Here is a 25109-nt window from a genome sequence, read left to right on the forward strand (position 1 = left end):
ACATATCTTTATAAACTTACCCTATAGTGATCCTACATTCTGTGAGTTCTATTAGATTTCTTGTACATATACCCATTTTCTCTTGTGTGTATATGTATGGTGCTAGGGAGCAAAGCCAGACTCTCATGCATATGTTTTATTGTTGATTCTGTGCTTCTCAACCCACTTTTAAAATGTAATTTTTTTTTTGAGGGGGAGGGGAATGAAATAACTAGAAAGAAGAAAGCATTGCTTTACCATCCATGGAATTCTTGTTGCTTTCATAGGCCAGATATTAAACAGAGGTTCTCTCTCATGAAAATCATGCATTATACTACTTAGCAACTTCCCCAGCCTCTCCTCTCCCATTTTGCTATAACCCTATCCTATCCTATCCTATCCTATCCTATCCTATCCTATCCTATCCTATCCTATCCTATCCTATCCTATCCTATCCTATCCTATCCTATCCTATCCTATCCTATCCTATCCTATCCTTCTATATTTTTATTGACACTAGGGGAATTGCTGGGGCTCAGTGCCTGCACTATTTTCAAAAAAACCATTTTTATCAGTGATTTAACATTGATTTACAAACAAGTGCCTGCACTATGAATCAACTGCCACAGGTAGCTATTTTGTTGTTTCCTTTATTAAAAATATTTATCTTTATTTTTTTTATTGATAGAGACGGAAATTGAGAAGAAAAGGGGAGACAGAGAGGGAGAGAGAGAGATACCTGCAGCACTACTCTGCTTCATCATTTGTGAAGTTTCCCCCTGCACGTGAGGGGTGGAGTGGGTGGAACCTGGACCCTTTCGAATGGTAACTTGTGTGTGTGCTCAACTGGGTTCACTACCACCTGGTCCCACCTCCCCTGTTTCTTTTGATTAGATCTCATTGCCAAGTTATACAGATTCAATAGACAGCTAGACTATATTCTGATGCTTGATATCGTTTTAGCAATTTATCGTAGAGGGAGGGAAGGATTTGAATAAAGGATATAAATACAGGGAAATGAGGTCTGTTTTAGCTAAGAGGAAGTGAACATCCCATGCCTACTTTTCCAAGTATTTGGCACATAAAAGGAGAAAAGAGTGACTATTGTGTGGACCAACTCTGACAGATAACTCTCACCTAGGTGATCAAGGCCAATAGATCCTGTTTATAGTATATAACTTTGATACATGATCAAACTGTCACTTTGTCTTTGGGCAAACCTGCAACTCATAACCAGCATCTAGTCACGAGAAAGTCGAAAGACAAGACTCAGTTGAGATAACCTACAAAATATCTGGCTCCGTTAGACCACAAACTATCAAATACTTAGAGGAAAATATTGGCAGAACTCTTTTCCTCTTTTCCGCATAACTTTTAAAGACATTTTCAATGAAACGAATCCAATTACAAAGAAGACTAAGGCAAGTATAAACCTATGGGACTACATCAAATTAAAAAGCTTCTTCACAGCAAAAGAAACCACTACCCAAACCAAGAGACCCCTCACAGAATGGGAGAAGATCTTTACATGCCATACATCAGATAAGAGTTTAATAACCAACATATATGAAGAGCTTGCCAGACTCAACAACAAGACAACAAATAACCCCATCCAAAAATGGGGGGAGGACTTGGACAGAATATTCACCACAGAAGAGATCCAAAAGGCCGAGAAACACATGAAAAAAAGCTCCAAGTCTCTGATTGTCAGAGAAATGCAAATCAAGACAACAATGAGATATCACTTCACTCCTGTGAGAATGTCATACACCAGAAAAGGTAACAGCAGCAAATGCTGGAGAGAATGTGGGGTCAAAGGAACCCTTCTGCATTGCTGGTGGGAATGTCAATTGGTCCAACCTCTGTGGAGAACAGTCTGGAAAACTCTCAGAAGGCTAGAAATGGACCTACCCTATGACCCTGCAATTCCTCTCCTGGGGATATATCCTAAGGAACCCAACACATCCATCCAAAAAGATCTGTGTACACATATGTTCTTGGCAGCACAAAATAATAGCCCAAACCTGGAAGCAACCCAGGTGTCCAACAACAGATGAGTGGCTGAGCAAGTTGTGGTATATATACACAATGGAATACTACTCAGCTGTAACAAATGGTGACTTCACTGTTTTCAGCCGATCTTGGATGGAGCTTGAAAAAATCATGTTGAGTGAAATAAGTCAGAAAGAGAAGGATGAATATGGGATGATCTCACTCTCAGGCCGAAGTTGAAAAACAAGATCAGAAAAGAAAACACAAGTAGAACTTGAAATGGAATTGGTGTATTGCACCAAAGTAAAAGACTCTGGGGAGGGTGGGTGGGGAGAATACAGGTCCATGATGGATGATAAATGACATAGTGGGGGTTGTATTGTTAAATGGGAAACTGGGGAATGTTATGCATGTACAAACTATTGTATTTACTGTTGAATGTAAAACATTAATTCCCCAATAAAGATATAAATTAAAAAAAAATCTGGCTCCTCAAAACCATCAAGATGGGGGCTGGGTGCGAGGTAGCAAATGGGTTAAGTGCACATGGTACGAAGCGCAATGGACCTTATAAGGACTCCAGTTCAAGCCCCAGCTCCCCACCTGCAGGGGGGTCGCTTCACAAGTGGTGAAGCAGGTCTGCAGGTGTCTATCTTTCTATCCCCTTCTGTGTTTCTGTCTTCCCTCTCTATTTCTCTCTATCCTAGCCAACAACAACATCAACAACAACAACGACAATGATAAACAACAAAGGCAACAAAAGGGAAAATATAGCCTCCAGGAGCAGTGGAGTCATCGTTCAGGCACCGAGCCCCAGCAATAACCCTAGAGGCAAAAAAAAAACAACACAAAAACCTACATCTGTATAGATATATAAACTAAAAAACCCATCAAGATCATAAAACATAAATGAAAAGAAAAAGTCTGAGAAACTTTTATACCAAGAGGAACTTAAGGACATGTAACAGCTAAAGGTATTGTAGTATCCTGGCTGAGGTCCTGGTATAGAAAAAAGACATTATGTAAAATGTAAGACAAATCTGAATGCAAGTCTTTTGGTCACGCTGGTATTATGTTTTCTTACTTTATTATCAAAATTGTTAACATACTTTAAAACACAGTATATAAAGTCACGTTGGGAGCTCTGCAGAAGCAGGATGTTATAAAAGGTTTATAGTGTTTAAACCTAAAGATGAAATTGGGTTAGAGGAGGGAGGCCTGTGACTGTGCTTCTGACCTTCAGACACTCACAGGGTCTTTTGTTCTGTTTGTTTTTCTTTTTTTAAATTTATATATATATTTATTTTCCCTTCTGTTGCCCTTGTTTTATTGTTGTAGTTATTATTGTTGTTGCTATTGATGTCCTTGTATTTAGATAGGACAGAGAGAAATGGAGAGAGGAGGGAAGACAGAGAGGGGGAGAGACAGACACCTGCAGACCTGCTTTCACTGCTTGTGAAGCGACTCCCCTGCAGGTGGAGAGCTGGGGGCTCGAACCAGGATCCTTAAGCCGGTCCTTGTGCTTTGCACCACCTGCGCTTAACGCATTGCCCTACTGCCTGACCCCCTCTTTTTTCTTTTGAGGTGATAACGCATCTCTGTGTTTTCAGGAAGATCTTAATTTTAAGAAAATTGCTTTCATGATTTTCTTTGAGTTCTGTGAGGCATTGCATCTGTTTAGACAGAATTACTGGTAAGCAGAAATCTTCACATTTTAAATCTTGGCAACAAATATTTTAGTATTCTAATATACTATATGACCTCTTTCCATAATTTGAGAAATTGTTGTTTATTGGTCGTTTTTGAAAATGGAGGGGTGTCTTTGTTGAGACACGGGGTCTTAATGAAAGCAGTGTGGTTTTGTTGTTGACGCAGATAACTTTCACGCACTCAGATTTGGCAGCTGTGTGAACAGATCTTGACTTAAGTCCATTGCTTTAGTGTGTGATGCCTTTATTTATTTTTGCAGATTAAGGTACAGTGAGTACAGTTGAAACCTGTGCCTTCCCAGAGCCCTACATAGTTCTAATAATGATGCTTCTGTCTTGTTGGCATGTGTATTTCAACCCTGAGTGGTATGAATGGCTTTTGTGATATCTTGGTTTGCTGTAACTCAAGTAAATACTTTTACTTCACTTCATTAAATGAGATGTAATGGTGTTATAGAATATGTTACACTTACGCATTTTAGAATGAAGATAGAAATTAGAAGTGCAAATATATTATTTAAAGTACGTTGTGTATTGTGTCAAGTTTTTATTTACGTCACTTGTGTTATATGAGATGTCACTTTTCCTGGATGATTGTTAAACTGAAATGATTAATATCCTGTGTACCTGCAGGTGTGATCTAAATTCTTCCCTGCTTCCCCCCTCCCTTCTGCCTGCCTGCCTGCCTGCCTGCCTGCCTGCCTTCCTTCCTGTTACCAGGGTTATTTTTTGGGGCTCACTCCTGGCACTATGAATCCCTGCTCCTGTCAGCCACGCCCCTTCTATTATATTTGATAGGACAGAGAACTTGAGAGAGAAGAGGAGAGATAGAGAGGGAAAGAGAAAGATACCTACAGATCTGCTCTGCTGCCTATGAAGCAGCCCCTGCAGGTGGGGAGTAGGGGCAATACGGTCACTTAACCGAAGAGGTGTGCCGCTGCCCGGCCCCTTTTCTGTTCTTATTTATTATCTTTGCTCCCAAAGTTGTTGCTTGGACTCTATGCCTACATGATTTCTCTGGTCCTTTTTAAAGAGAGGATATGAGGGGGGGAGGAAGAGAGGGAGGGAGAGAGAGGTGGAGGAGAGAGAGGGAGCAAGAGAGAGGGGGGGAGCAAGAGGGGGGGAGAAAAGAAGAGGGAGAGAGGGAGAGGGAAGGAGAGAGAGAGAGAGATTGAGAGAAAGAAGAAAACGCCACAGTGCTGCTCCACAGCTCATGGAACTTTTTCTGTGCCAGTGCTCCCATGTGGTGGCTGAGGGCTCAAATCTTGATCCTGGTGTATATGGGGAAGTGTGCTTTCAACTGGGCCCTACTTTTTTTCTTTCTTAAAATTTATTTTCTTTTTACGAGAAACACACACACACACACACACACACACACACACACACACACACACACACACACACACACTGAGGGGAGGGAGGGAGAACAAGGTGTGTGTGGGGAGAAAGAGAGAGAGAGACAGAGACACCAGAACACTGTTCAGCTTTCCATTATGGTAGTGCCAGAGATGGAATCCGGAACCTTTGGCTCCTCAGGCACGCATATCTGGTGTACCACTGTTGTACTATCTCCCAGGCTCTAGGGTTTGATTTCTTGACTCACATAAAATCTTCTGAAATAAAAGATGCTCTGTTTAAGTATTCTTTGCAAAACAAAACAAAACAAAACAAACAAAAACCATGTAGACATGACATATAAATCTAGGATAAATTTATACAAGATTATAACCAATCTATTATTTAACTAGTTCAGAGAGTACTTGGAAGAACTAAATATCTTAAAAAAAATTTTTTTTTAATTTAAAAAAGGAGTCTAACAAAACTGTAGGATAAGAGGGGTACAACTTCACACAATTCCCACCACCCAATCTCCATATCCCATTTCCTCCCCTGATAGCTTTCCCATTCTCTATCCCTCTGGGAGCATGGACCCAGGGTCATTGTGGGTTGTAGAAGGTGGAAAGTCTGGCTTCTGTAATTGCTTCCCTGCTGAACATGGGCGTGACTGGTCGATCCATACTCCCAGTCTGCCTCTCTCTTTCCCTAGTAGGGTGGGGCTAAGAGCTAAATATCTTAGAGAAAGCTATGGTTTGTAGCTGTAAAACTTAGAATCCTATTGGGCAATAAAACTGTATCCTTTAAATCACCTGTTTCACATGACAACAGTGATTTGTATGGTACTGGAGGTGGCTCAGTGCTTGGAGCACATCCCTTTCCTGTGTGAGACCCTAGGATCAGTCCTACCACTGCTCATACCAGATAACTGCTTTGGTCTCCTGTCTTTGCCTCTTTTTCACTCATAAAATGGCATAAAAATGGATGTTGATCAATCTTTTTAAAAAATTTTTAAATATGTATTTATTTTCCCTTCTGTTGTCCTTTTTTTTTTATTGTTGTTGTAGTAGTAGTTGTTGTTATTGATGTTGTCATTGTTGGATAGGACAGAGAGAAATGGAGAGAGGAGGGGAAGATAGTGAGGGGGAGAGAAAGAGAGACACCTGCAGACCTGCTTCACCGCTTGTGAAGTGACTCCCCTGCAGGTGAGGAGCCGGGGGCTCGAACCTGGATCCTTATGCCAGTCCTTGCACTTTGTGCTTAACCTGCTGAGCTACCTGTGGTCCACCTAGTAGAATGTGCATATTGCCCTGCACAGAGAACCAGGTTCAAGTTTGCGATCCCCATCTGCGGGGAAGAAGCTATATGAGTAGTGAAGCAGGGTTGCAGGTGTCTCTCTGTCTCTCTTTCTATCTTCCCCCTCCTTTTTTTTTTTCTTTTCTCTCTTTCCCTAGTGGGTATATCTTTTTAAGAAACAAACAAGCGAAGACTGGAAGATAGCTCATGTAGTGTGCGTGCCATAGTAAGCCCTGGCCCAGGCCTGAATGCTGACACCACATGGGAGTGCCACACTCCAAGCTTCCCCCTCCTTTCAATTTTCCTTCTGTGTCTGTACAACAATAAATAAATAAAAGTAAAAAAAAAAATGAAGGTGATCTCTCAGAGAACTGTTGGTAGCAATTTAGGGTGGATATAAATATATGTAGTAGAGACATAACAGGATTTAGAGTGACCTATTAAAATAGAGAAAATATGAGGAAAAACCTTAAAATTTTTTTTCTATATTAGGGGGCTCATGTTTTACAGTCGATGGTTAACATATCTATAGTTAACATATACATATACAGTAGTGTGTAGATGCATAACATTTCCCAGTTTTCCACATAACAATACAACCCCCACTAGGTACTCTGCCATTGTGGTCCAGGACTTGAACCCTCCTTCCCACCCAACCGAGAGTCTTTTACTTTTCTGCAGAAGAAACACTTTTAATACTGGCTTTACATATGCTACCTAAAATAAAACCCTATTGGAAAGGACTTTTATTTAAAAAAGTATATAAACCAGCCACAGAGATGAAAGAGGAACAGAAACAAGAGCAATGCTGCTTTTGAGTCACTAGGCATCTGAGTGGGTAGTAATTAACTCATGGCAGTTTAATCTTAAGCTGGCAGCCGAGAAAAAGCTATACTCGCAGCTGTACTGAAGCATCTTCCCACGGCGCAGGAAACAGCACTAGGTACTGCCGTGGCTCTGAATGGCGAGTGAGCACACAGTCAGTCTGAGTTTCTGGGACCATCATCCAGTCTTCTCTACGTAGCTATGTTTATAAGTGATGCCTAGAAGATGCACAGGGAGGGAAACCAGAGCTCTGGCTTATGGTGGTGCTGGAAATTGAACCTGAGATCCCAGAGCCACAGGCATGAAAGTCTTTTGCATAATCATTTCCGAGGTTTCTAACTAATGTAGATCTGACAAGGTATGGTCCAGGACTGTGTAAATTGCCAGATGGTGTGTCTGCCTTACTTTAGAGGGAAAAAGAAAAATGACTGAATACTAAAGAACATTGCAATAATGATGGTGTTTGTTTGAGATAACAGAAGTGTTTCTATTATTGATTCTCTGCATTCAAGATGATTACCTCTCTGCTAGTCAATGTCTTGGAAAAAATGTGTTGGTTCCTCTACTCTATTCAGAAAAAAATAAAATAAAACTTTGTAACTTTGTGAGAACTATGGAAGCTATTGTTAGTACCAACGGTGGAGGCACAGATTGGTTGGTGGGTATGGTATGGAACTATACCCTGTAATCCTTCTTTTTTTTAAATTTATTTTTATTTAAGAAAGGATAAATTAATAAATCCATAGGGTAGGAGGATTCCCACCACCCAATCTCCACATCCCACCCCCTCCCCTGATAGCTTTCCCATTCTCTATCCCTCTGGGAGCATGGACCCAGGGTCATTGTGGGTTGCAGAAGGTGGAAGGTCTGGCTTCTGTAATTGCTTCCCCGCTGAACATGGACGTTGACTGGTCGGTCCATACTGCCAGTCTGCCTCTCTCTTTCCCTAGTAGGGTGGGTCTCTGGGGAAGCGGAGCTCCAGGACACATTGGTGGGGTCTTCAGTCCAGGGAAGCCTGGCCAGCATCCTGATGGCATCTGGAACCTGGTGACTGAAAAGAGAGTTAACATACGAAGCCAAACAAATTGTTGAGCAATCATGGACCCAAAGCTTGGAATAGTGGAGAGGAAGTGTTAGGGGGGTACTCACTACAAACTCTAGTGTGCTTCTGCTTTCAGGTATATATTTTGCAGTAGTTTATGGATACATGTGAACATATGCTCTCTCTCACAGAAACTGGTGTATATCTAGGTTTTGGGTCTTTGTTAGAAAGTGAACCACCTGGGATGTAATTAGAGTATACTATGTAAGGAAAGGTCTCACCTGAGTAATGAAGCTGAAGGGTTGTCATTCCACACGTGAAGTCTCTGGACACAGTCTGAGCTGAAGCATGTTGAGGTGGCAATCATGTTGATTAGGTTGTGATCGGCGGATGCAATATTATTTGATATGGATTGGGAGAGGCATGCGGGAAAGTGGGCCCTATCCAAAGGTTCAAGGACTGGGGGAAGTAGAGGCTCTATAGTGGAGATGTGAGGTTCCTGCTGTCTTTTTGAACCCTGTAATCTTAAAACCTTGTAAAACGGGAGTCGGGCTGTAGCACAGTGGGTTAAGCGCACGTGGCGCAAAGCTCAAGGACTGGCATAAGGATCGTGTTCGAGCCCCTGGCTCCCCACCTGCAGGGGAGTTGCTTCAGAGGCGGTGAAGCAGGTCTGCAGGTGTCTATCTTTGTCTCCCCTTCTCTGTCTTCCCCTCCTCTCTCCGTTTCTCTCTGTCCTATCCAACAACATCAATAACAACAACAATAATAACTACAACAATAAAACAAGGGCAACAAAAGGGAATAAATAAATAAATATTTAAAAGACCTTGTAAAACATCATAGATTTTCCCTGTAAACTTGTAATTACTTACTATATGTTCAGATGATCTCTTAATCAAGATAGATGATATTAATAATTGCAATTGATTATGAATAGGGGGAGCATATAACAGGAGATTTGTTATGGAGAGTTTTTTTTTTAACTTTTTATTCTTTTTGAATATCATGCCATGTGCATATGTTGAAGGTCAGTGAAATAAAACATGTTTCTTTAGATTTTTTCAAAGTAAAATGAACTTAATAGACATTATTCTACAGTCCAAGTAATCGTGACACTAACCCCTTTATTTAGAAGCACTTAGCATTTATCTGTGGCACTAGTTTTCCTTTTTGAAACTTTCAAATTAAAATTTTTTTTTTTGGTTTTAAAAAAAAGGTCAGTTATTTTTATTTATTTTGGTACTCACCAAATAGAAAATAACAGATTAAAAATTCTCTTGAGATTGAATAATTGATGATATGAATGACGAAACTTCTCTTGTTCCAAAGGGGTAATTCTATAGTTTGAGAATGCCCTTTAATAAATGTAATAGAATTCAAGTAATTCGAAACTTGAATACCTTGCCTCAGTAGGATCATATTTTCAGTACTGATGACTTGGTGGTCACACTGTGGGAAGATGTTTGTTACAGCATTTACAGGACAACAGGTGGAACTAAAAGGTCCACGACCTCTTTGGTTCTTCGCTTCTAATGTGTGTCTTTTCATTCTGTCCTGTTATCCACAGAGTTTTGCTTTAAGACTTCAAAGGACAAAGCTAACGTTCAGATTGTTGACATGTTTTAGATGAAAGTTGATCACTGTAAAAGTCACTTCTTGTAATTTTGTTTTCATATTACCATCTACTGGTTTCTGACCTTCATTTATGAAATTTACTGTTTCTTGATTTTTTTCTACTTAGAATATACTAAATGTCCCACTAATAAAAGTTTGGATGGGAGGGCGGCAGTATCCTAGACAGATAGGATTTAGAATTCATTGGCAATTATTCCACAGTGTGTTGCTTTCATAAATGACATTTAATGTATTTCTGTGCTTACTAATCAAATGAGTATTAAAGTTAGCAAAGACTAGTTATTTTTTCAAAAGGGAAGGAAATACTAGACATCTAGAAAAAAAAGAGAGAAAGGAAATTAATTCTAAGTTTCATTAGAGGGCAGAGATGGTGAGGTTTTTTTTGGTGAAAACTGGAAAGGAGTTACCTTTTCCAGAGCACTATTAATGTTTACTCCTGGCCGGATTGGTTCTGTTGTGAAGACATGTTTAACTTGTCCTGAGTGTCCAGAAGTTTCTTTATAGTCATTGTCAGTTTCAAGGTGGAGGGGAAAGTATTACAAATGGGGGTAATGATTGCATGTAAACAAGTGTGATGTCTTATGATATTTTTTTTATTAGTGATTGAATGGTGGTTTACAAGACTATAAGATGATAGGTTATGGGAGTCAGGAAGTAGCGCAGCAGGTTAAGTGCACGTGGCACAAAGCGCAAGGACCGGTGTAAGGATCCCGGTTCGAGCCCCGGCTCCCCACCTGCAGGGGAATTGCTTCACAGGTGGTGAAGCAGGTCTGCAGGTGTCTATCTTTCTCTCCCCCTCTGTCTTCCCCTCCTCTCTTCATTTCTCTCTGTTCTATCCAACAACAGCAACATCAGTAACAAGAATGACATCAGTAACAACAACAATAACTACAACAACAATAAAAAAACAAGGGCAACAAAAGGGAAAATAAATAAATATAAAAAAATAAAAAAAAGACTACAGGTTATAGTTCTGAGTGGGATGCCTCTTTTACACGTTTAGAAAAGTTAGAAGCCTTTGAATATTGAAGTGGTTGATGTGGACTCTTCCACTTTGTATAGCCTGACTTTTTCATATGGTCACATACTACAGTATAGTGGCTAAGTACTGATATTGAAAGTGACAGGAAATTCAACCCAAATCGGCTAGTGCAAAAGTAATTTATTACCCCAGCAACTGAAAATGCAAAGGTAAAGCTTGACTTAATCTTGATTATCGAGACTTGGCTATGCTCCACCTCTTGGCTCTCTCTTTGACTGTGTTGGCTTAATTTCAGGCTGTGGGGAAAACTGGCCCCCATCACTATTATCCAGAATCCAGCAGTATAGGAAATAGCATGCCTCTGCTTAAGCACAAGTCTCAGCATTGTATCCTGTTGGCTTTATTGACCTGATCCGAATCATATGATCATCCCCACGAGTATCTTGGTGCCAAGGACCCAGTCTGTATGGATCTTTGTATCTTCAAAGATTAGTTCAGGATGTTGTACAAATTATTACAGGTACTCAGTGTAGAAATTCTAAACTGCACTTTTGAAAGCAACCAGTTTGCATTGCTGGATCGGTCAAATATATTCTTGATTTCAATTTTGGATCTATTGTTTTCACACTTTAGTGACTGACTGGATTACATTGAGTGTGATTAAAACTTGGTGCCTCTGTGCTCCCAGGACTTCAAAACTTCATAGAATAGTCCAGGGAAACAAGCGAAGCAACATGTTGGCATATAGTTGTGAGTATGAGGATATGAATATTGGAAGATAATGCTATTAAAGACAGAGGAACGATGTCAGTTTTGTTCTAATTTACAGTTAAGCACATCATGATCTCTAAATGTATGGTATTAAAAGTTCATTTTATGGGGAGTCAAATGGGTTAAGCGTATGTGGCGCAAAACGCAAGAACTGGCATAAGGATCCTGGTTCAAGCCCCCGGCTCCCCTCCTGAAGGGGGAGTTGCTTCACAGGCGGTGAAGCAGGTCTGCAGGTGTCTGTCTTTCTCTCTTCATCTCTATCTCCCCCTCCTCTCTCCTATCCAACAACGACGACATCAATAACAACAACAATAATAACTACAATAATAAAACAAGGGCAACAAAAGGGAAAATAAATACAAAATTTTTTTTTTAAAAAGTTCATTTTATAAAGGAGATTGTTTATTTATTTTTTCTTAGTAAGCAGGCAGGAGTCCCAGGCTGAAAGACCTTCATGTGAGTTGAATGAATTTTATAATTATTAAAAAGGAAATTTAAAATGTGTGATCAGTGGGTCATGCAAAACTTTTATTAAATCTAATAATAGAAAGAGTGATCTGAAATACATATGATATCCCTTTGTGCTGTGCCATTTACTAATGCTTGGTCTCTTGAACTTATTAAACTTTGCATTTTTCTGGGTATTAAAGCAAAATATTCCTATTTATACTAAAAGCCATCCCATTCTAGATTTGTGTAGTTATGCCAACCTTTTAATAAGAACTTCACTTTCAAAGCCTTTTTTTTCTTCGTCTTCTAGTTTTTATTGAATGCCAACATTGTCTCAGTAACTTTCATAAACTGAAAAGATTTGGAGTTATAATTGCCTGGGAGACTGCAAGAGTACAACACTTGAGTTCTGACATTAAAAGATGTTATTAATTAAGTAGCCAAAAGAGTATTGCTGTTTTAATTTAATAAGTTTTATTTTTGCCAGAATAAAAAGGATGCTAACTTTAGGAGACTCTTAATTTAGATTATTGTGCATAAGTTTAAAATATTTGAATGTTTGTAAACATGTACACAAGCATCCTACCATATATTATTCAAGATAGAAGTATGAAATTTACATAGCATGTGAGAATAAATATTGTGTGGTTGCTGTGTAGCGTGTCAGGAGGTTAACTTCTAGATTTAAATTATGCTAATTCACTTATTTAATTAAATTATACTGCTAACTAAATAAAATGTGATGATTCCATCACTCCCTGCCGCCATTTGTTCCAGTAGGACAGAGAGAAATTGAGAGAGGACGGAGATAGAGAAGGAGAAAGACAGAAAGAAAACTGCTATACTTGCTTCACCACTTGGGAAACTTCCCCCATGCAAGTGGTAGGTGGGTGCTCGAACCTGGGCCCTTGTGCATGGTAATGTGTGTACTTAACCAGGTGCACCATCTCCTTGCCCCATTTCTTTCTTTTTTTCATAAAGACTGACCTAAAAAAGGCTAGGTCTGATATGCAAGTGGACCCAAGTTATTGTCTGGGGAGATGATGTCATGGCTGGAAAAGGAACAGAAAGCTGGATCAGGGAAGAGAGTAGCTCCCTAATATGGGGAAGGGGTATAAATATTTTCTTCTTTTTAAAGCAAAATGTACATTTTATAAAAAGTGGGATTAATATTTTAATTAGTAAAATGAGAAATTAAGTATGGAAAATTTTTGTCTTTGAAAGATTTAGTTTTTCTTTGCAATAAAAGGAATTAGATTTTTTTTGTCAAGTAAAAATATAAAGAAATAGTAGATGCAAACAGTAAATTATTTTCTTTTTTTTAAAATTTCTTTATTGGGGGATTAATGGTTTATAGTCCGCAGTAAAATATAATAGTTTGTACATGTATAACATTTCCACATAACAATACAATAAATGATTTTCTTAATACAACTTTAGCTTCATTTGCTTGATATCCCAGTTTCAAGCATTCTTTTGTGACTAAGTCCTGTTAAAGTTGCTAATCCATTTAATCATCAAAAAATTTTTTTGGCTGATATTTTTCAGTTTCATTTAGGAGATGATGGATTCTAATTTAGTTTCTATCTTGGTACATAGGCTTTCTTTCAATAAAGTGGCATATTTTTTTTTCAAATGAAATGAATTTCCTAAACAAGTTTAAGGCTAGTTGTAGCTATTATCTTGGCAGAGTAGTGAAAGAGTAAACAGTGAGAGAAGGAGAGTACCAATAGAAGGAGACTGATTATTTTTATTTACAAGAGAAAGAGAAAAGAGAAGGCATATACACACATGCCCTAGAGATAAACTCCTTCATACTCCCAAGCCTAACACTCTCGACACTATGCCACTTACCAGGCCACAAGACTGTGATTTTAAAAAACTTATTTCTATAATCACATATTTGATTTGGATGATGGCATGATATTTGATGTTTCTATGTCATAGTTGCTTATTATCTCACTTTTTTTTGTAAATACCTATAGACACAATATAATGAAAGTATATTACATATGTTTTGTGAATAAAATGTTTTTTTCTTATAGGGATGTCACCTGCATCTTTATTAGTTCATCTTCTTTTAGCTTTACTCATCCCTTTTGCATTTGGAGAAACAGAAATAAGATTCGGTGGACTAACAGAATTTGTAGTTAATGAAACAAGTACAACAGTGATTCGTCTTGTCATTGAAAGGATAGGAGAGCCAGCAAATATCACTGCACTTGTATCGGTAAGAAATGATTCCACTTCTGCTATTACTGGGATAGATATGAAATTTCATAGTTTCAATGAAAGGAATGTTTTCTTTTATTATTTGAGATTTTGAGTAGTTTCATTATGATAAATTACTTGTAGATAAACTACTTCATTCATAGCTCTTAGAATTTTATATAATGCCAGGTAGACATGTTCATGTGGCAGTATTTGTGTACTAAAGACATAAACTGATTATTTCAAAAATATTCATATACTTATCTTAAGACAAATATAATGTCAGTTTTTCTAAGTAAAAGGAAATTTTGTTTGAGTTTGAATTCTAATTCTCTTCTCAGATATACTATCTGCTCTCAGGTGACTTCAAGAAAATATATGAAATATTTAAAAGTATAAATGTGACAAAAAATATCATAGAAAGTTTTTTTCTTTAAGAGACCCCATTTAATTTTTTTCTGGTGTTCTTTAAAATATACATATTTTAAATAATTTCTTTAAAAAATATTTTAAAAATATTTATTTATTTTTCCTTTTGTTGCCCTTGTTGTTTAACATTGTTGTTGTTATTGATGTTGCTGTTGTTGGATAGGACAGAGAGAAGTGGAGAGAGGAGGGGAAGACAGAGAGGAGGAGAGAAAGACAGACACCTGCAGGTGGGGAGCCGGGGTTCGAACCGGGATCCTTATTCTGGTCCTTGTGCTTTGCGCCACCTGCGCTTAACCCGCTGCGCTACAGCCTGACTCCCTCTGTTTAGTCTTTTATAGAATTTTTGGCCAAATTTTATTAAAAATATTTTATTTTATTGAGAGATATTGAGAGGGAAGGGAAAGTTTAGGGGGAAGGAGAGACAGCTGAAACAGTAATCCACTGCTTATGAAGCTTTCCCCCTCTAAGTGGGAGCTGGGGGCTTGAACTTGGGTCCTTGTACATTGCTACATGTGCATTCAACCAGGTGAGCCACCAGATTGCCCCAGATAATTGTTTTTGGAGAGGTAGTTATATTGACTCAAGTCAGGTACAGTTAATCCAGCTCCTGATTGATCTTGCTCAAAGTTTAGTTATTGTATGGATCATGTGTGCTTGCATTTGCTTTTGTGTTTGACCATTCACTGATGGGATATAACCACTCAGAATATTGCTGGAGAAATCTGGAGGGTGGCAAGTATCTAGAATTATGGACATAAAAGCTTGAGACCATGAGTTGGACAGTAGCACAGTGGGTTAAGCGCACATTGCATGAAGCGCAAGGACCAGCATAAGGATCCCAGTTCTAGCCCCGGCTCCCCACCTACAGGGGAGTCGCTTCACAAGTGGTGAAGCAGGTCTGCAGGTGTCTGTCTTTCTCTCCCCCCTCTCTGTCTTCCCCTCCACTCTCCATTTTTCTCTGTCCTACCCAACAACGATGACACCAGTAACAACAATAATAATAACCACCACAACAATAAAAAACAAGGGCAACAAAAGGGAAAATAAATATATATATATATATATATATATATATAAAAGCTTGAGACCCTGATTCTGACTTCCAACTTCCTATGGGTTAGAGTGATTTTCTGGTTCTAGTTTTCGTACTCTTTATTACGTTAAGAAATAAGTAAATCCTAAAGTTTACCGATGAACTTGAGGCTTAAATAATGTGAGATTTTTGCTTTCAAAATAAGTTTTTTTCAGCAAAATATTTGATAGGTTTAATTATTCATTGTAAAACATTGTAAAAAGAAAAAATTAGCTGTGGAACAAATGCAATGATTTTTTTCATTGTTTTTAGTTTTTAATTAATAATGTATGTCTATTTTTAAATTGATATTTTTAGCCTGAGTACATATTTGCTTTGTATTATGTTATGTTTGATAATCTTTTAATGCTATTAAGTTATACAGTAACTTTTTAAAGATTCTATTCCTTTCCTAAGTTCTTTTGATGGTGGTGTTATTTTTCTATTATTCTTCAACTGTTTTTCATTATGATTACTTCCAGATTTTCTATTAATATTGTTGTAATGAAATTATTGATATGAATGTTGGTTCATAATTGGAAATTGGTGGAAATTTCAGACTGAAAGTTTTGGAAAGGGTAATTCCTTTGTTAAGAGCATGAACTGATGTTTTTGTATAGAGTCCAATCTTTTTGTATTCCCAGAAGATTATTTTTAGTGGCATGAAAGATTGCACAGAGGATAAAATGTTGGATTCTCAAGCATGTGGTTTAGAGTTCAGTCACTTGTGTTTCGTGTGCTAGAGGGTGACTTTATCTCCTTTTTTCCCCATTAACTAACAAATCTCTAAGAAGAAGGAGATGTTAGTTCTTCTAATTAATTGTTCGATATTTCTTTATCCAACCTATAAACTTCAGTGTCAGTTGACAATTCATGCTTTTTTTTTTTTTTCTCCTGTTGATTGCTTCACCTAGTATCAGTTTTGCTTGTCTTAATACTGTGCTAGTCAGTAACTTCCTCCTGATGATTTGCATTGATAGCTGGATGGAGATGACACTGGGGACTTTTGGGCTACATACGCTGCAGCTTTTATTCCCGTCGAAGAAACAAATAGGACAGTGTTCATAGCAGTGTGTGACGATGAATTACCAGAGCCGGATGAAACTTTTATTTTTCAGTTAACATTGCAGGTAAGTCCTTCTTTCTCCCTTAACTTTTAACTTAAAAAAAAAAAATCTTATGAAGCTGGGCAGTGACACATCTGGTGACGTGCACACGTTCCCAAGTGTGAGAACCCTGGTTCAAGCCCCTAACGCCTGCTTGCTATGGATTAGTGGTGGGGCAGTTTGCAGGTGTCTTTCTTTCTTTCTTTCTTTCTTTCTTTCTTTCTTTCTTTCTCTCTCTCTCTCTCTCTCTCTCTCCTTCTTTCTTTCTTTCTTTCTTTCTTTCTTTCTTTTTAAAAGAATCTTTTTTAAAAAATATTTTCCACTTTGTTGCCCTTGTTTTTTATTGTTGTCGTAGTTATTGTTGTTGTTAGTGATGCCGTCGTTGTTGGATAGGACAGAGAGAAATGGAGAGAGGAGGGAAGACAGAGAGGGGAGAGAAAGACAGACTCCTGCAGACCTGCCTGTGAAGCAACTCCCCTGCAGGTGGGGAGCCGGGGCTCAAAACAGGATCCTTACGCCTGTTCTTGAGCTTGGCACCACATGCGCTTAACCCACGGCACTACTGCCCAACTCCTAGGTGTTTCTCTTTCTCTCTCTACTCTCCTTGTCATAATAATAATAATAATAATAATAATAATAATAATTCCCAAAATATGTTTTCTAGAGACAAGTAAATTTAAGTGACTGGTGGTGATATACATAGAACTCAAAACTGATAACTGATAATTGCCTCTTAGGCAATTCTATCATTTGGTTATTACTCAAATAATTTTGTTTAGAAGACTCTATAGTCACATTTTACATTGGTTTAGCTAACTTAGGCATCACATGACAGATACTTAAGAAAATCTCTTGCCCTCCACCCCCGGCCAATTTTTCCTTTATCTCTTTCCTGCTGCCAGATGTACAAAGCATAACTGTGCTTCTATATTAAATGGAGGATAAAAAAATTTTTTTTCTGAAATGTACTGAAAGTATTTTTCAAAGCATTGTGTTGCTGTGATTAATTTTTTTGTGAAAGTGATACAGTAATTTTATTTATGTTCAGTATTGTTCTCTCTGTTCTTTTGTTTGCGACTTATTTACCATGTGGGCCACATTTGAATTTATTTCCATTTATTAATTCATTGTTTTTATTGTCAGCAGGGTTGTTGCTGGGACTTGGTGCTACCATAATGATGAATACATTACTGATGGAGGCTTTTTTCCTCCCCCCCCTTTTTTTTTTGATAGGACAGAGACAAGTTGAGAGGAGAGGGAGAGAGAGTGAAAGAGAGACCCCTACAGTACTGCTTCACAGCTTGCCCCCTGTAGGTGGGGACCAGGAGCTTGCCCTTGACTGGGTGCTTTATCCCTGGCCCCCGAATATGTTCTTTTAATGTATGCACTAAAGGCATAATGCATCTTTTTTTTTTGTATTTTGTATAATTATTTAAAAAGTATAAATTCTAAATTTATCATTTATCCCCTGCCTTACTATTAATTTTTTTGTGGGTTTTATTTCAGAAACCTTCTACAAATGTGAAACTTGGATGGCCGAGGACTGTTACTGTGACAATATTATCAAATGATAATGCATTTGGAATTATTTCATTTAATATGGTATGATTATATTTTGATTTTGTGGTTACTATATAAGTTTATTACTTTTTAAAAGTTTGAGTTAGTATGTCAAAGAAAATTGTCTATTTACAACCCTCTGATGTATGAAGTGATTCAGAGATGAGAAAATCATATCAAGAAAATACTAAAATAACATATAGTGAACTTAAAATCGAATAGCAGATATTATACCTCTTAAAAATTCTGTAGTGAGTTCTTACATTGTAATTTTCTATTAGAGAGTTTCTTTGCATGACCATTATGCTATATACCCTTGCCCCTAATTTATATATATTTTAGCTTCTAAAGGATCTTAATTTGTTTCTCTCTTAAAAAAGAGCACTGATTAATATTTTTTTAAAATTTTTATTTATAAAATGGAAACACCAACAAGATCATAGGATAAGAGGGGTATAATTCTGATTAATATTTCTTTAAGGTTAAAATTCCATGCTATCCCCTCAATTTTGTGCAGCAGTTATTATTTCTTTCTTATCACAAAATTCCTGTGTCACTGACCATTGTCATGTTCAGACAGTCTTATCTTTAAGAATGAACATACAGGGAGTTGGGCGGTGGCACAGAACACAAGGACCGCCTTAACGATCCCGGTTCCAGCCCTCGGCTCCCCACCTGCAGGGGAGTTGCTTCACAGGTGGTGAAGCAAGTCTGCAGGTGTCTATCTTTCTCTCCCCCTCTCTGCCTTCCCCTTCTCTCTCCATTTCTCTCTGTCCTATCCAACAACAACAACATCAATAACCACAATAATAACTACAACAATAAAACAACAAGGGCAACAAAAGGGAAAATAAATATTTTTTTAAAAAAGAACAAATATACAGGATAGATCACTCACTGAGAGAAATTGTTTCCAGTGCTTAAATTTAATAAGGTTTTTCTCCAATACAGTTGCATCTAGTCACTAAATTTAAGACTACAATAATCTTCCTGATAAAGAATTTTCTTGAATCATGCTCCTAATCATCTTTACTAAAGATGATGTAGTCCCCAGATTTTTACTTGTTTTTCAATTTAGAATTTAGACTGCTATTATGGTTGTACTGTATGTAATTTTTTTTTTTTTTTTTTAGTATCTTAAATTTTTTTTTTTTGCCTCCAGGGTTATTGCTGGGGCTGGGTGCCTGCACCAGGAATCTACTGCTCCTGGAGGCCATTTTTTTTCCCTTTTGTTGCCCTTGTTGTTTATTGGTGTTGTTGTTACTATTATTGTTGTTGTTGCTGTTTGATAGGACAGAGAGAAATGGAGAGAGGAGGGGAAGACAGAGGGAGGAGAGAAAGATAGACACCTGCGGACCTGCTTCACCACCTGTGAAGTGACTCCCCTGTAGGTGGGGAGCTGGGGGCTCGAACCGGGATTCTTACACTGGTCCTTGTGCTTTGCGCCATGTGTGCTTATCCCGCTGTGCTACCACCTGCCCCCCTTAAATTTTCTTTAACATATGATGGTCTATAGATAAATATGATCTTGATAGTTGTTGTATCGGTATTAAAAAGGATGTCCTAATTAAAATGTCAATGTAGTAGGCATTCCACAATCTTTAAGCTTGTCATTTAGCAGAATTAATGAACCAGTCATTTTTATTTGTTTGGTAAGGCATTATTAGGTAATTATGAAGCAAGCTCCCTTTATTGCTTAATTTTTCTCCACACTGCTGTTCACCTATGCTCATTCAATTTCTATTCTGACATCCCCAGAATCCCCTAGCTGGGCACTTACTTAAAATTTTACTAAGTGGGATGATGCTGAGGAATTATTCTGGTGCCCAACGTGGGGCCACAGAGGTGGGCGGATGCTACTTACCTGTGTCTGGGCGGCTTTCAGGGACCTCAGGCCGGGCTACCCAGCGGGGCGTGGGTGCGGAACATGATGGGCACCAGATGTTGTTCTTGTGGTGGTCAGGTGTCGGGCTGCACCACAGAGAAGAGAGAGGAAGTCCAGAGCAAGTGGGGTACACCAATCCTTCCCTTCACTTCACACTGGCTTTTACTACTCCCCTACTACTTGTCCCTTCCTGTTTTGTTATATCATTTAGGTTTATGCCCAAAAGGCTCCATGATAGTCTTTTACAGACTTTGAACCATCTTATGCTATTACTAGATAGAAAGATAGAAAAGATGTAGAGATATTGTGAAGAGATGGTTGAGCAGACTGCGCTTAAACCTATGAGATGAGTCCCTCCAGGTAAGTCTCTCTCTCTAAAGAGGAGTTGAGCACAGGAGGACGCATAAAGCTCACAAGGTTGGCAGCCATTTAAGCCTTCCCTCCTCCACAGAAAGTCCTACATCTTCCCACCTGAGCATGGCACTCTTTAATAACATTTAAGCCTGCTCCATTCCATTTTTCTTTATTGTGTCCATTTAGATATAAAGGGAAAGGAGGAGATGACGCTGAGGAATTATTCTAATGCAGTCTCCGCCCCCAGGTTTTACCACACCCCGCGAAATCCTAGCAGTGCCCCCTTCAACCAATCCTGGCCCCACACGTCACCCCTGGTTGTCGCCCAATAGAAGTCCCCTCACCCCTCCCCCCCCCCCCCCCCCCGCTCTCTCTGGGCTCTTGGGTCCTTCGGCTCTCTCTCAGATCTCTCTCGTTTCTCTCACCCCGTGGTCAGGTAGTGGGGACGGCCATTGTCGGCTGTTTTACATGTGGCCTGAGCCACCCCCCATCCTATAATAAAGATTTGTGTACCCCACTTGCTCTGGACTTCCTCTCTCTTCTCCGCGGTGCAGCCCGACACCTGACCACCACCACAACAACAGTAGTTGTTGCACTCACAATAGTTGTTAAATAGGCTGACTTTGTACCAGATGATTCCACTGATGATGAAGAAATCATTGGTGATGATAATGGTAGCAGCCAACATTTACTGAGCCCTCACTGTTGCCAGGCATTAGGATAAAAACTTGGAGTGAGTTAACTCCTTGAAACATAATCACAGTCTTCTAAGTTAGATGCACTTATATTCCTTTGTTACTGAGGACACCAAGATTTTAGGGTCACCTGGGGAGAATGGGCACTCCTGCCATAGCTAACATCAGCTGCCTGCTTCCTCTTTTTCTTCTTCACCTCAAAATTTTCTTTTTTCTTTTTTAAAGATTTTTAAAAAAGAATTAATTAGTGATTTAATAATGATGAATAAGATTGTAAGATAACAGGGGTACACTTCCATACAATTCTCACCACCAGTGTTCCATATCCCATCCCTTCCATTGGGAGCTTTCCTATTCTTTATCCCTTTGGGACTATGGACCAAAAATCTTTGCGGGGTGCAGAAGGTGGAAGGTCTGGCTTCTATAATTGCTTCTCTGCTGGATATGGATATTGGCTGGTCAATCCATATCCCCAGCCTGTTTCTATCTTTCCCTAGTGGGATAAGTCTCTGGAGAGGTGAGACTTCAGGAAGCATTGGTAAGATCGTCTGCTCAGGGAAGTAGCATCTGCAACTTGGTGGCTGAAAGGTGGCAAGATATAAAGCAGGACAAATGTTTAATAAACAGGAACCCAAAGCTAGGAACAGAGCCGATGAAACTAGGGGTCTTCATGTGGGAAGAAGCTAGAAGTCTATTTTAGGTATGTTCCATGTAGCCCATGACTTTAATAACTTTTTTTCTTTGCACTTGATCTTCCTTGAAGGAAGAGATAATTATTTATTATTCTTATTATTTTAAATCTTTTATTTATAATAAGGTAGCATTGACTAAGCCATAGGATAAGAGGGGTACAACTTCACACAATTCCCACCACCAGAACTCTGTATCCCATCCCCTCCCCTGATAGCTTTCCTATTCTTTAACCCTCTGGAAGTGTGGATCCAAGGTCATTGTGGGATGCAGAAGGTGGAAGGTCTGGCTTCTGTAATTGCTTCCCTGCTGAGCATGGGCATTGATAGGTCGATCCATACTCCCAGCCTGCCTCTCTCTTTCTCTAGTGGGGAAGGGCTCTGGGGAAGTGGAGCTATGACACATTGGTGGGTTTGTCTGTCCAGGGAAGTGTGGTTGGTATCATGGTAGCATCTGGAATCTGGTGGCTGAAAAGAGAGTTAACATACAAAGCCAAACAAATTGTTGACCAATCATGGACCTAAAGACTGTAATAGTGCAGATGAAGAGTTGGGGCAGCCTCCGTTTTGTAGATAGCTAGTAGGCATATTTTAGTTATATTCCAAAGGGCCTGTGGCTATACTAGTTTTTGTTGTTGTTGTTGTTGTTGTTGTTTGTTTTGCCTGATCCTGAAATCTGATATGCAGGTGCATCCTAATTATTATCTGGGGAGGTGATGTCATGGCTGGCAGAAGGACCAGAAAGCTGGATCAGGGAAGAGAGTAGCTCCCTAATATGGGAGAGGGGTATAAATATTGTTGACTATAAACCCCATCAATTTGATGTGATCTGGGGCCCATATTCAGCTTAGGAGCCTATGTGACCTCTGCATCCCTGCAGATCTGAGCTCACATTCTGTGGTCATGAGTAGGAATGTTCCAAGCTGCCCCAATATCAGGACCCATCTTCCTCAGGTGTAGCATTGAGTATGTTGTCCAGCCTCCCTTTGGAGGATGGAACATTCTCTACCATTGTTGATCCAAGTTGTGGGCAAGGTCCTATGGGGGCCCACAAAGGGGTCTGTTGTGTTGTTCCTGATAGAATGACCAGTGACAATGGAGAGAGGAATTTATTCGAGGTCTAGATCCATCATGTCTGTTTGGGAATCTCAGGACTCCTCGACTAGGGCCCCAGCTTTTACAGTCCTTGCTTTGATGAGGTTAGCTTTGGAGTGAGTGAGAGAACTGTAATAGGATGTAGGTGAGGAGGGTATCTAAGTCTTAAGTAGACACTATTTCTTTTTTTTTTAATAATTTATTTCTTTATTGGGGAATTAATGTTTTACATTCAACAGTAAATACAATAATTTGTACATGCATAACATTCCCAGATTCCCATTTAACAATACAACCCCCACTATGTCATTCATCATCTTTCATGGACCTGTATTTTCCGCATCCACCCACCCACCCCAGAGTCTTTTACTTTGGTGTAATACTCCAATTCCATTTCAGGTTCGACTTGTGTTTTCTTTTCTAATCTTGTTTTTCAACTTCGGCCTGAGAGTGAGATCATCCCATATTCATCCTTCTGTTTCTGACTTATTTCACTCAACATGATTTTTTCAAGGTCCATCCAAGATCGGCTGAAAACGGTGAAGTCACCATTTTTTACAGCTGAGTAGTATTCCATTGTGTATATAGTAGACACTATTTCATTATGAATTTTATACTGATTCATTACAGACTATTGTGTATTTTTGCTTTCAGATATATATTTTGCCCTTATTTATGGATACATGTGAACATGTCTTAAGGGACCTAGTCTATATCTAGGTTTTGGGATTTTGTTAGGAAGTGAACCTCCTGGAATGGAATTTGGGAATACTATGAAAGGAAAGGTCTTACCCGAGTAATGAGGATGAAGGGTTGACATTCCATGCCTGATGTCTCTGGACACAGTCTGAAGTGAAGCATGCTGAGGTGATACTCCTTGCGTTGATTATTGGGATCGGTGGATGGAATATCATTTGGTATGAATTGAGAGAAGCATGCAGGAAAGTGAGCCCCACCCTAGAGGTTCAAATTTTTCTTTTAAAATCTATTTATTTATTTATTTTTGGATAGATATGAAGAGAAATTGAGAGGAGGCAGGGAGATAGAGAGTGAAAAGTTCATTCAAGTTCCATCCAAGATAAGGTGAAGCTTCACATTTTTCACCACTTGTGAAGCTTTCCCCCTGCAGGTGGGGACCAGGGGCTTGAACCTGGGTCCTTGTGCACTGTAATGTGAGCACCTAACCAGGTGCGCCACTACCTGGCCCCCCACCTCAAGTTTTTCTGCCAGTCTAGCTAGCTAGCTTGGTTCTTTCAGCTTGCTAACTTTTCCCTCTTTTCCTGTCTAGACAACTTCCTTTGATTTTTTTTTCTCTTTTTTCTTTCAAGTGTGAGCTGACTTATGAGGAGGGAGTAGTGATGGGGAGCTAGGCTGAATGATTGTTCCATTGAGTGCCCTGGGATGGAAAGGCAACTCATGGGGCTGGATGGCGGTTCACCTGGTTGAGCACACGTTATAATTTTCAGGGATCCAGGTTCGAGCCCCTGGTCTACACCTGAAGGGGGAAAGCTTTGCAAGTGGTGAAACAGTGCTGTAGGTGTCTCCTTCTCTCTCTCCCTCTCTGTCTTCCCACTCCCTCTCAATTTCTGGCTGTCTCTGTTGAATAAATTAAAAAAGATAAGGGGAAAAAAAGGAAAAGAAAGGCAACTAATATCTGTGACCTTTTGAATCTGTGTGAATATTGGTGTTAACTTTTCATTAGAAAACCTTTATTTAAGATTCTGTACTAGAAAAGCTAGTTGATGGTAGAAATCAAAACAGGAAAATGAGTAGTTTTATGGTCAACACTATTATTATGAATATTTAAAGATCTTTTTATTATTGTAATTAACTATAGTTAATTAGTTCTAGGAAATAATGCCTTTTTTTTTTTTTTTTTTGCCTCCAGGGTTATCTCTAGGCTTCGGTGCCTCCAATACAAATCCACTGCTCCTAGCAGTCATCTTTTCCATTTTTTTTTGTTGTGTTGGATAGGACAGAGAGAAATCGAAAGAGGA

General features: G+C 39.0%; 1 protein-coding gene across 1 annotated transcript in view; it reads left to right on the forward strand.

The window, feature by feature from the left end:
• The window catches only part of ADGRV1 (adhesion G protein-coupled receptor V1), a 561037-nt gene that overhangs the window by 14551 nt on the left and 521377 nt on the right, over positions 1 to 25109 (forward strand). The window contains exons 2-4 of the mRNA XM_016186350.2: positions 14062 to 14246; positions 16709 to 16858; positions 18341 to 18436. Coding sequence (XP_016041836.2) covers positions 14062 to 14246; positions 16709 to 16858; positions 18341 to 18436 — 431 coding nt within the window. The remainder of the gene's footprint in view (positions 1 to 14061; positions 14247 to 16708; positions 16859 to 18340; positions 18437 to 25109) is intronic.

Source organism: Erinaceus europaeus, chromosome 11 (assembly GCF_950295315.1).
Source record: "Erinaceus europaeus chromosome 11, mEriEur2.1, whole genome shotgun sequence".
Lineage (NCBI taxonomy): Eukaryota > Metazoa > Chordata > Mammalia > Eulipotyphla > Erinaceidae > Erinaceus > Erinaceus europaeus.